General features: G+C 47.4%; 1 protein-coding gene across 2 annotated transcripts in view; it reads right to left on the reverse strand.

The window, feature by feature from the left end:
* Positions 1-5,154, reverse strand: part of LOC119656171 (putative uncharacterized protein DDB_G0282133) — a 56,354-nt gene extending 51,200 nt beyond the window's left edge. Inside the window, exon 1 of one of the 2 annotated variants that reach the window (XM_038062517.1) lies at positions 3,356-5,154. In XM_038062517.1, coding sequence (XP_037918445.1) covers positions 3,356-3,571 — 216 coding nt within the window. In that variant the 5' untranslated portion in view covers positions 3,572-5,154. The remainder of the gene's footprint in view (positions 1-3,355) is intronic. The other variant, XM_038062518.1, reaches the window with a different exon arrangement.
* Between the last annotated feature and the right edge of the window lie 7,540 nt (positions 5,155-12,694).

Here is a 12,694-nt window from a genome sequence, read left to right on the forward strand (position 1 = left end):
TCGGATTCACCTTGAGAACCAACAATCCACGAAAAGGAGAGTTTAACAGGCGGATAAGGAGAACGATTTTTTTTAACGCTATGCAATCCAAGCATACGGGTCCATGGGAATATATACGAAGTTCCCGGGGGTTCGTGTAACGAAAGCTTTGGAAGTCTCAAGTTTTTATATGAACCCGTACGGAAGCCTCACCTGTCAACAATTACATAGCAATTCACTGCAAACAATGTACTGGATCGAAAAAAGAGAGAAATGAAAAATAAATTGGACAGAAATCGAAGTGTTTCTCGTGTTCTGAAAACAGAAATTACGAAGAAGCCAGCCAGATTTATAGGAAAACATGCTGCTCTATCAATCCACGAATCATATCTCGAAATGATTGGACAACCTTCCATAGAGCAGGACGATCCTCGCCTCCATAAATAAAATTTTACAAACTTAAACGCCAACCACCATTCGAAAACACTAAAAAAATATGAAATAATAAAAAAATGAATTGAATCGAAAGGATAGTATGCCACAAAATAAAAACGGATTTAACCTAATACTTTTTGTCGTGTTAGGCTTAAAAACTGTTCAGACTACCTTCACACACACGTGTACAGGTGCTACTGGGACTTTGAAGTCCTGCTTGGCAGATGCTCTCAATGTAATCCTGCATCTCCTCCCCCTAGACCTCTACATTAAATATGTTACAGCGTGCAGTGCCATCAGACTACGTGAGTCCGGATGCTGGGCAGTGAAGTCCTACGGCCACAGCAACATCCTATATGAAATACCTCGGGAAATCTGGGCATCCCCACGGACTATGCCACATGCAAGCTGAACTTCACGAGAAACTTTGCTGTGGACCTTCCAACCAGGGCAAATTAGAAGACCGGCTACGTGTTGCAAGGTTATGGCTCAGTATTCTTTACCGACGGATCAAAGATGGCCTGTGGAGTTGGCGCGGGAATTTTCTCGAATATACACAGTGTATCCAAGTCGTATGGTCTCCCAGGTTTCGCCAGTGTATTCCAGGCGGAAGTACTGGCGATATTGGAAGTCTGTCGATGGCTGCAGCGAGATTCGGGCCCCAAGCGTAACATAGCCATTCTGACCGACAGTCAAGCGGTCATCAAGGCCTTGTACTCAGCGACGACATCTTCCAGGCTGGGAGGCAGTGCAAAGACGCGCTGAATCGTCTTGGCGGCCCACTCAAGGTCACTCTCCTCTGGGTTCCCGGGCATAGAAACTTAGAAGAGAATGAGCGGTCTGACGAATTGGCCAGGCAAGCTTCTGCTTTTGGAAGCCTTTCGGTGAATACAGTCGATGTTTCACTGGCGGCTGTCATGCACTTTCTCCGCGATTGCCCAGCTCTAGCTAGAGTCAGGCTGCGGAGACTGGGTAAACCATTTTTTGGGGATCTCAGAGAGATTTCTAGCTGCAAGGTGGGGAGCTGCTTTCCTTCGTGAATACTACGGGCTGGCTCTGAAGATCCGAGCTGGCTAGACAGCACTCATAATAGCAGTCACAGTCTTAGGAGTTTGTGGCATCAAAACAGTGCACCACAACGCTAACTGGGCCCCTCGGAGCAGTCACTGATCCCTACCCTCATAAAACAATAACGGCATCATTACGTGGTAAAGTAAAAAAAAAAAAGAAATGAAAACTCAACAAAATTACAAAAAAGCCAGCCAGGTTTGTAGCAAAATGTGCTGCTCTATCAACACACAATTGGGAAGTTGCTATGAGCGAACTCCAAGTATTGTACTTCGAATTGAGTAAACAACCGTCGTTTTTAACATATCTGGCTGTAAATGATAAAAATTGACCGTTAGACCAGAGGGTTCCATAGAGCAAGGCGATCTTTGCCTCCATAAACAAAATTTTACAGACTCAAACGCCAACCACCATTCGGAAATGCTAAAAAAATATGAAATAATGAAAAAATGAATTGAATCGAAATTACAGTATGCCACAAAATAAAAACGGATTTAACTTAATACTTTTTGTCGTTTTAGGCTTAGAACTTTTCAGACTACCTTCGTACTCTTCCCACTGTCCAGCTCGATTATGTTGCGTGTTAGATGCTTTTTACATTTTTCCATAGAGTTCATTGTGCTTTTCATTGCGACCAAGTAGCCTAAGAAAGTTGTAGATTGTAACGTTCACTGTCCACTTTTACATGACCCCTTGGCATATTGAACTCTGCGTAGATACGTTACAATCAAATCCCTCAAAAGGAAAAAAAAAAGATTCGTGTGCGCAATTCGACTAGGTGAGGAGGGACTATCGCTGAGATTTTATGGAGATGAAAAAGAATATTACCTGCTAGAAGTGATCAGAGTTCAGAGGAAGTGGAAAATGAACTGCAATCGATATGGACCCGAATATCGAATTAAATTCGGAATAATAAGCTATTTCCCCAATTAGTATTCATACTTAGAATGCATATCAGGAGTGAAAGATGGAAGACCTTAAAATAAAATCGAAATCACTTCAAAAGAGTGCACTCCAGTTGACTCCTTTTCGCAAAGCATAAAAATCTATCGCATCAATTTGCTCTCTGCCCTACTAATTTAGGTCTTCCGCTGGAGACATCCGGTGCTGCAGGATTTATGGCAATTAGGAGACATCTAGAAACTTTGTACGCTACAAAACTGCGCTCCTTCACCCACGCGTTGCATTGTGAATCACATCAAAGCGATTCGTACAAAAAACAATTGATTCAATTCCTTTGTTTCAATCGCCATGAAGAAGTGTCAACATTCTATTTTCGGGTGCCTACTCCGTCCAGAGGCAAGTCATCCCCTGCAACGGCACGTAACAAGTACACACGCCCGGCCGACGACTGTTGACCGAGGTCTCGAATTTGTCACTAGACCACTGCGTTCGCTTTCCCGCATGAGCTCATGAACAGAAACTGTTTGCTCAAAACCAATTCAAAATCGGCTGCGAGGCAACTTCGCAGTTACAGCCAAATGAAATTACGTTCCATAAAACGGCCAAACACAATTAACGTGACATGATTTTAGCCATGACAGCATAAACCAACTGTCAAGCACGGAGTCGCCCGCCGTTGAGCCCACAGGCCCGTGCACACTGTGTTCTAGACATTCCGTCAGCAGGCGAGGCAGGCCGGTCGGCCTCTGCTCGTTCGCCAATAAAGTTATCGAACAATTCAAGGTGAGATAGAACATTTTTCGCGAGCCTTTTCTCTATGACACTGACGATTTGATTTCGATGCGCGGCGGGGGAACAAGTGAATGTACGTGGGGTCTGCAAGACGAATTTTGAATTTGGGGCGTAATCAGCCTTCGACGTTCCATTGATTGGAGCCAATCTTCAAACTATTCTTGTCTAGGTTACTTACTTTGCTTGAAATTTCCTGAGACGCCCCGGAAGCTGCGTTGTTGTTCGAGTTTCCGCCGGACGTGTTGCTAGTCGATGTCATATTGTTGTCACAATTATTCGAGTCCGCTACTGTCGGTGATGTCTGATTGGGTTCGTTTGCATTTTCTGATGACGATGTTTCGGGCAAGGACTTATCAGGAGCCTTGGCTTGCCCGAGATCAGGCGATTGTGGCATGCCACCCCCAACCCCTGAAAAGGAGCAAGCCGTCGTCAACTACGACGGACGACTCGTACGTCCTGTCTGGTCGGTTTGTTGTTACTCAGCCACTTGAACTCGAAATGGTCGAGGAATCGGAACGACTCCGCGTATATCACAAGTCCCTAGCACGTTTGCGACGAACGTTGCCCACACTCCCTAAAATCCTTCAACCTTTAAACTCGATTCCACAAACACATGTGTCAAAAATTTTCAGCTGCTTTTCGAGCTCCGTTTTCCAACTACATCTCACTCATGACCATGGGCGATTCTAACAAGTCGGCCGCACAAATACACCTTCTGCCCAATGAATTTTCTCGCGAAAATTAGCAAAAATCGTAGCCGAATGAGGCCCGTCGATCAAAACGTAAAGAAACAGTGACGGAAGAGCAATTCAAGAACCAGCGAAGAATGAAAACGGGAAAGGACGGAAAGACTTGCCAAGACGATGACGGAATCACGACGAAATTTTTCCAATTGATATTCTGCGTACGCACAATTCCATACGAAAATTTTAAAATCACCAACTACGAACGGCAATCAATCCCCAATTTCGCGAGCACCAAGCATCGACTATAGATAATTTTCACGACAATTTTCAATTATTCTTTTTGTCAAGAAATTTTCACGTCAACTCTCAATTCGCCTAAAAGATCGCCGAACGGTGTTGCCAACACAAATATGCACCTATTGACAGCAAAAGGCGACTCGATACAGTTATCAAGCGAAAAGTGCTTGTCAGTCCTGCGAACACTTCTGTCTCCTAGTCGTCTGCAGCGAAGTCGCCAGCACCTCGCACCCTGCGTCTTATAACAATTAACTCACAACGAGCAATATTTCCACTTTGATGCCCACAAGAAATTTCCACACACTCCAACTCCACCGTCAATGCCGGTCACTTCAAACCCAAGTAGCTTGAGGCGAATTGGAATTTACAGCCGCCATGTTCGAAAACTTGCTTCGCGACGACAACATGACAATCGGCCGACCGAGATCAACTCGCTCGTTGTCGTCTCACGCGACGAAGCCCAGCCGACTACATCCGAAAACGACGAGCATGCATCGCACCGCGACCGCAAGCTCTATTGGAACCGAAAAATTTTCTTTGCTTTTTCCGCCTGTTCAAATGCAAATATTAACCCACACACGTCATTTCCAATATCTCGAGATCTAACGCGAAACGCCACCGACTCCTCACTGACCGATCGTCTATTGATTTTGCTCCCAATCCGCTCTGGCGTCAATTCAACGCAAACATCGTCCAGACTCCGCCGCGGCCAAGATTCAGCACTTTTTCACGTCCCCCTGCGCCCAGCCAAGATGAAAATTGTCACCTACCGCAATCTCCGCACATAAATGAAGCACAACCCGTTAATGTAGCCTAATTGCGGCGCGCTTGACCCTCCACTTGTCCACCACTAGTTCACGCAACAAACAACGGGAATTGTCTTTTCTCGAGGCGATCACAAAATGCCAGTGGAAAAAATTTTCGCGAAACACTTCACACGCAGGAATAACCTCGCTTGTTCGCTCGCACTACATACGATGTGGGAATACATGACGAGTACGGTGCAGCGACGAGGCGAACGTGCGGGCTCCGGCGAAAACAAGTGGGATGGCAGCAGGATGATAGTGCAGCCGACTCTTTTGCGCAACGTGAAATAGAACAGATGAAAACATTGGCCACTGAACTGAATTTTCAGGTGAAACACTGAATAGGAATGGTGGAATTGGTGCATTTTTAATTTATAGCTTTGAACAATGTTGGGACCAAGTAAATTCAAATCGAAATATTGCTAGGCATGAAGGTATCATGAAATTAATGTGATCGATCAAATGTTTATTTGACTAGAAATTGGAAGAAACTGCATCGGAATGACCTCCTTTTTCGTAACACTGCAGTTCGTTTCTCACCTTAGCTTAACAATGAAGAATTCCTCAAACCTATTAATATCTTACCATTAGCATCGACCACAATTCTCCTTAATGCACCATTCGGCTCCTATTATTATATCAAGGATCTCATATTCCAAATGTAAATATAAAGCGACTGCTATTTACCCTGCAGATGCTACTGGGGCCCTGCAGTCCTGCCCGACAGGGGCTCTTAATGTACTCTTGCATCTCCTCCCCCTAGACTTCCATATTAAATATGTTGTAGCGCGCAGTGCCGTCAGACTACGTGGGTCTGAATGGTGGACAATGAAGCCCTAGGCCGCGTAGAGACGACTGGGAAGACCCAGAGGAATGCGTGGCGGGATATACGGAAGTCTTCTACACCGATAGGTCAAAAACACAAGAAGATTCTGGAGCCGGAGTCTACCTCTCGAATAAAAACGAGAAGTGGGCTTTTCCTTTGGGACAATATGCAACGGGTTTTCAAGCCGAAGTTTATGCAATCTTAAGGGCGGCAAACTGGGTGATTGACGAGCAGTTGAAGGGCAGGCGCATCGCAACCTGCAGTGACAGCCAAGCTGCATTGAGGGCATTGAGTAGTCCTTTGATCACTCCGAAAATCGTTCAGGAATGCAGAAACCATTTGAACTCTATCTCTAGATTCAATACGGTGGAACTACTCTGGGTACCTGGTCACTGTGGCGTAGAGGGAAATGAAATCTCGGATGCTTTAGCGAAAGAGGGGTCAATCTCCCCTATGCCGGAACCGGAGCCAGTAATTAGAGTATCAGTAGCATTGGCTAAGTCTGTTTTCAAAAACTGGGAACAAGCTTCCCATAATGACAGGTGGCAGAACCTAAATGCTGCTCGACACACCAAATTTTTTCTGCCAGAACCCAACATGCGTACCGCAAAGTTTATCCTGTCGAAAAGCAGGAGGACTTGCAGGAGTATTGTGGGCATTCTGAAAGGCCATAATTCACTAGCTGGGTATATGTTCAGAATAGGAATTACTCAAGATGATACGTGTCCCTCCTGTAATGAGGAAGCGGAATCCACGGAGCATTTCCTATGTGAATGCCCCACCTATGGATGCATCAGATCTTTGGTGCCGATGTTCTCCAATTACGACGGGTAGCATCACATCCACTAACGGAAATCCTGCGATACGTTAACGAATCCGGAATATTCCGTTAGACGGGGGTGGCGAGTACAATGGGCCAACACGGCCTGAGTGCTCAGAAGCACACACACACACAAGCCCTAGGCCCATAGTAACATTCTAGACGAAGTACCTCGAGAAAACTGGGCATTCCCCACGGAGTATGCTACATACAAGCTGAACTTCACGAAAAACTTTGCTGTGGAATTTGCAACCAGGGTAGAATAGAAGACCAGCAGCGTGTTACGTGTTCAAATATAATCTGTGTAATCGGTACGAATACACACAGTGTATCCGAGTCGTATGGTCTCCCAGATTTTGCCAGTTTCCTCCAAGCGGAAGTACTGGCGATACTGGAAACCTATCGATAGCTGGAGCATGATCCGAGCCCCAAGGGTAACATAGTCATTTTGACCGACAGCCAAGCAACTATTAAGGCCTTGTACTCAGCAACGATACCCTTCAGGCTGGTGGGGCAGTGCAGAATCCCGTGAACAGTCTGGGCGGCATGCACAAGGTCTCCCACCTCTGGGTTCCCGTCCATAGGAACATAGAGGGGAATGAGCGGGATGACAGATTGGCCAGTCGCGGCTCCGATTTTGGCAGAACTTCGGTAGATACAGTCTGTGTCCGACTAGCGATTGTCAAGGGTGGAATCTACTCGTACTACTTAGCAGCCACAGACCTCAGATTGCGAAGGTTCACTACCTGTGCCAAGTCAAGGAGGATTTGGCTCACCTACAACAAACCTTATCACGAGAGCTCTTGTACCAGATGCGTGCATAGGGGATCATGCCGCAAGGCTCGGCATACCCTACAATTCGCATTGTCGAAGCAGCAGAGAAGAGGTGGAACCCTCAGACACAGTTTTAGCTAGAGTTAGGCTATGGACACTAGGTAAACCATCCTTTGGGGACCTCAGAGAGATTTCTAGCTGCAGGAGGGGAGAGCTGCTTTCCTTCGTGAATGCCACGGGCTTGCTCTGGAGATCTGAACCAACTGGACTCTGCTTCCTTGCTCTCATTACAGCAGTCATGGTCTTCCTGTGAGGAGTGGCCAGATCTCCCATCAGGCGCGACCCCAGCTGGCAGATTGGGGCATACCTATTGATGTGTAAATATGTGTTCATGCACTTTCCTTTTCTGACTGTGCATGGGGTAGTATTTGCTCATCTCTGGTGCGAGGACCAAAATGGCTATGAGAAGGATACCCAGAACATAAAACCACCATGGAAGACGAGAGAAGGAGGAAACTTACGGTGCAGGGGCTCGGAACCCCAGTACCGGCGGCTTTTGGGAGTGAGTAAGCGGGCTCGCGGTCGTCGATATCCCTCGGCCGCAGTGCCTCGGTGGTGGACAACTTGGCCACCTTGGCATATAATGCTATAAGTGATTTGGATCTGGAGAAGGAGGTATTCAAGCGAAGTACGACTTTACCGAGAACACCAATAACAAGACCAAACAAAGATGAACTAAAAGCAGCTTTTTGGACAACAAAAATCGTGACAACACGCACCGCACATGTTCAAGATGCTCGACAGCAGGAGGTGCTCCAGGAACAAGAAAGAGATCCATTCAAAAGAAGCTCATCAACTTTGAGATCTCCACCAATGCCAAAGACGATGAAGGATAAAGTACAGGCCAAAAGTGAAGGACCATGTAAAAGGAGTAACCTTGCCGGGACTTATAGGGAGCAGAGTCCGGATCCGGAGGAATTCCCCTTCACCCAGCTTGGGGCAAAAATAGTTGAGCTATCCGAGTTTATCAAGGACAAGCACAACGTGCACCAAGCCATAAAGAATATGGTGAGGGCTATTAGAGTCCTATATAATAGATCACAGATGGAGGAAAAGAATAATAAGAACACACCGAACCCCGCTGTGCCAACAGTATCATAAGCGACCCAAGTGACGCCTAACCGTACTACCATCGAATCCCAGCGAAATAAGCGAGTACGTGAAAAAGAGGGGGATCCTTTAAATAATCAGCAGGCGCCTAAGAGAAAAAAGGCGGACAGGACATCCTGAAAACCAACACCAACAGCTCAGAAGGAGGAAAGCACACAACGAATCTAGGAACCTCGACCAGCGTTGCGAACCCCAAGACGAACGAAAACGATGGATGGACTAAAGTTACCAACAAAAAAGCGAAACGAAAAGCAAAAGTGCGAACTCGTCCAGACGCTATTGTTATCTCCAGTAAGGGCAATCTGTCCTACGCGGAGATACACAAAAAGGTCAAAGCTGATCCCGACCTAAAAGATCTGAGCGGAAATGTGAACAGAATCCGAAGAACCCAGAAAGGGGATCTCATGTTCGAGCTGAAAAGATCCAGCGGTGGCAAAACTGATGATTTTCGCACTCAAGTGGAAAACTCACTTGGAGAGAATGCCGCAGTGCGTGCCCAAAAACATGAGATCTATATACAATGTAAGGATCTCGATGAAGTTACATCGAAGGGAGAAATTTGTACGGCTCTGAAGGAGCAATTCAAGTTGAAAGAACTTACAGAGGAGTCTGTTGTCGGTCTACGAAAAGCCTATGGTGGCACTCAAACAGCCACCATACGAGTGCCAGCGGAGGCAGCACAGATGTTGTTGGCTGCCAGAAGGGTTCGGATTGGATGGGTTGTCTGCCGTTTAAGGGAGCAAACTCACTAAAGAGGTGCTTTAAATGCCTCATGTTTGGGCACTTCGCGAAGGCATGCACCAGCAGCATTGATCGGTCCGATCGATGCAGAAGGCCATATTGGCAGAGAGTGCAATAGGGACCCCAAATGCCTATTGTGCGAAGCAAAAGAGGGACAGGATAACCGGCACATTGCCGGAAGTGGCAAATGTCCGGAATTTAGGAAGGCGCTGACTGCAATGAGAAAATGAGGTTTATTCAAATAAACCTCAACCATTGCAGGGTCGCGCTTGAGCAGACCACGTTCGAATCTAAGATGGAAGTTGCCATCATAAGTAAACCGTATAGAAACCGTCACGGTGGCGTATGGGTCACAGATTCGACTGGTGGAGCGGCGATATGGGCTTGTGGTCGACAGGCCATACAGTTTACTGGAAGCCAGGCAGCCAGTGGCTTTGTGTGGGCGAAAATAAGTGGTGTATATGTATACAGCTGCTACGCCCCACCAAGTTTGACACTGCCTGAATTCGAGCAAATGCTTGATAATCTTGTTCTCGACGCAAGGGGACGAAGTCCAAAGGTGATTGCTGGTGATTTCAATGCTTGGGCCCTAGAGTGGGGTAGCAGAGAATCAAATGCTAAGGGGCGCAGTCTATTAGAAGCTTTTGCGCAGATGGACATAGTTTTGGCTAACGAAGGTGCTGTAAACACCTTTCAGAAAGGGGGGTCAGGCTCGGTTGTAGACCTGACCTTTATCAGCCCTTCCCTGGCGCATGGTATGTCCTGGTGCGTCAGCGAACGCTACACCCACAGCGATCACCAGGCAATCTTCTTTGAGACATGTGTCGAGCCACAGGGCAAAGAGCTATCATGCCCGAAACCGAAAAAGGTTTCAGGCTGGTCTGCAAAATCTTTGGATGAGCAGACCTTCATACAGGTGTGGTTAGATCAACCTGATAAAGCAGGCGCCTCTACGGAAAGAGCAGTCCATCTGGCTCAATGCATCGCCAAAGCATGTGACGCGTCCATGCCTAGGAGGTGCTCATTCCCCAGTATAAGACCAAACTACTGGTGGAATGATGAACTGACCGGTCTTCGATGTGCCTGCCACCGAGCCAGAAGAGCGGCTCAGAGGGCGATAGGTAGAGTCGATCAGGGGCAGAAAGAGTGCGCCTATAAGGCAGCCCGAAAAACCCTCAAGCTCGCCATCCAGCGAAGCAAGAGGAAATGCTTTAAGGAGCTCTGCTCAGCAGTGGACATAAACCCGTGGGGGAGTGCTTATAGAATAGTGATGGAACGATTCAGAGGCCGTTCCTCTCCGCAGATCACGTGTCCCACCCTCTTGCTGAAAATCATCCAGGGGTTATTCCCCCAGCAAGAGGAGAGCACCGACATATTCCAACCACCTCTGAATGTGACGGCAATTCCTCCAGTCACCAGAGACGAACTACTGGAGATCTGCAGCAGAATAGGAGACAATAAAGCGCCGGGCCTGGACGGAGTACCGAATAAGGCCCTTAAGCTTGCCGTGAAATCCAGGCCGGACATGTTTGCTGAGTTGTTCGAAGCGTGCATGTCCGAAGGAATACTTCCGGCGGCTTGGAAGCGACAGAAGTTGGTACTTCTGCCTAAGCCTGGTAAACCTCCAGGTGAACCATCGTCATACCGACCCATATGTCTTTTAGACACGGTGGGGAAAATGTTAGAGCGGGTAATCTATAATAGATTACTCCCGGTTGTTGAGGGCCAAGGCGGCCTTTCAGATCGGCAGTATGGGTTCCGAAAAGCCAGATCAACCATTGATGCCATCAAATTGGTTACTGGCTTGGCCGAAGATGCAATTCACGGAAAGGGTAGTACCAGCAAATATTGCGTGGTAGTAACCCTGGATGTGAAAAATGCATTCAATTCGGCCAATTGGAATCTAATACGCAGATCCCTAGCGAAGGTTGGTATTCCCGCCTATCTCGCTGCTATCGTCGATAGTTACTTAACTGAAAGGAGGCTCTGGTATGACACTGATGACGGACCGCAGGAGTACGTTGTTTCCGCGGGTGTCCCACAGGGCTCCGTATTGGGCCCACTACTGTGGAACATCATGTACAACGATGTGCTTAATCTTCCCCTTCCGGAGGAAGCCACAGTGGTGGGTTACGCTGACGACATAGCACTGGTTATTGTCGCAAAGCATCTTGAAGATGCTGAGTTATACTCGAGCGAGGCAATCAGTGCTGTCAAATGCTGGTTGGAGAGCTCTGGTTTGACGCTTGCGGAGGAAAATACAGAAGCGGTCCTCATCACAAAGCGCCGGAAGAGAAACTACGCCTGTGTTAGAATCGGGAATCATATCATCACTTCCAAGCCGACCATCAAATACTTGGGGGTGGTGATAGACAGAAAGCTCAGCTATCAGCAACACGTACAGTATGTTTGTGATAAATCATCCACTGCCAGTATGGCCCTGGCGAGGATGATGCCGAACGTGGGAGGGCCACGGCATACCTCTAGGTTGCTTATAGCCAGAGTGGTGACCTCAATCATGCTCTATGCGATCCCAGTTTGCAGCGAGGCATTACGGATGCAAGTTAACACTAGCAAACTGAATGCAATCTACAGGAGGACAGCTCTGAGGGTATGCTCTGCCTTCAGGACTGTCTCAGATGATGCAGCATTCGTCATCTCTGGAATGATGTCGATTGACATCTTGGCAGATGAGATGGCGAATATATACCATGCGAAGCCAATCTTTTCCTTATCGCAGACGAAGAATGCTGAGAGGGAGAAATCCATAAATAGATGGCAAGAGCGGTGGGAACGTTCGGGAAAGGGTCGGTGGACTCACAGGCTCATTCCTGCCATCAAGGAGTGGTTGGAGAGACGACACGGTGAGATTAATTATAATCTCACCCAGTTTCTCACGGGACATGGAGGATATCTCCAATACCTCCACAGGTTTAAATTGGAGACCTCACCCGACTGTCCAAATTGTGATGGAGTCCCAGAGGGCCCAGAGCATGTATTCTTCCACTGTCCGAGATTTGTGGAAGAAAGGAGGAATCTAGAGGAGACTCTAGGAGAGGTGCTGGTACCAGAAAATCTGGTGTCGAAAATGCTAGCACATCAAGAGAATTGGGATGCGGTCAACTGCATGATCGCATCTATTCAAGATAAATTGCGAAACGCAGAGGAAAGGAGAAAAGCGCGGTCACGTGCGCCGCGTATAGAAGAAATGGGATTAAGCTAGAGTGAGCTGACTCCGCCCCGTGATGTAATACCTTATGGTGGTTCCGCGGGGTAGGGAGGGAGTCGGGGGTGGTTTTAGTGGGTAAAAATCCCACACGCTGGTGTGTCCAGACCAGTGTCTTTTGAAGATTTCCACCTCCTCAGGAAAAAAAAAAGCAGTCATGGTCTTAGGAGT

This window comes from Hermetia illucens, chromosome 4 (assembly GCF_905115235.1).
Source record: "Hermetia illucens chromosome 4, iHerIll2.2.curated.20191125, whole genome shotgun sequence".
NCBI lineage: Eukaryota > Metazoa > Arthropoda > Insecta > Diptera > Stratiomyidae > Hermetia > Hermetia illucens.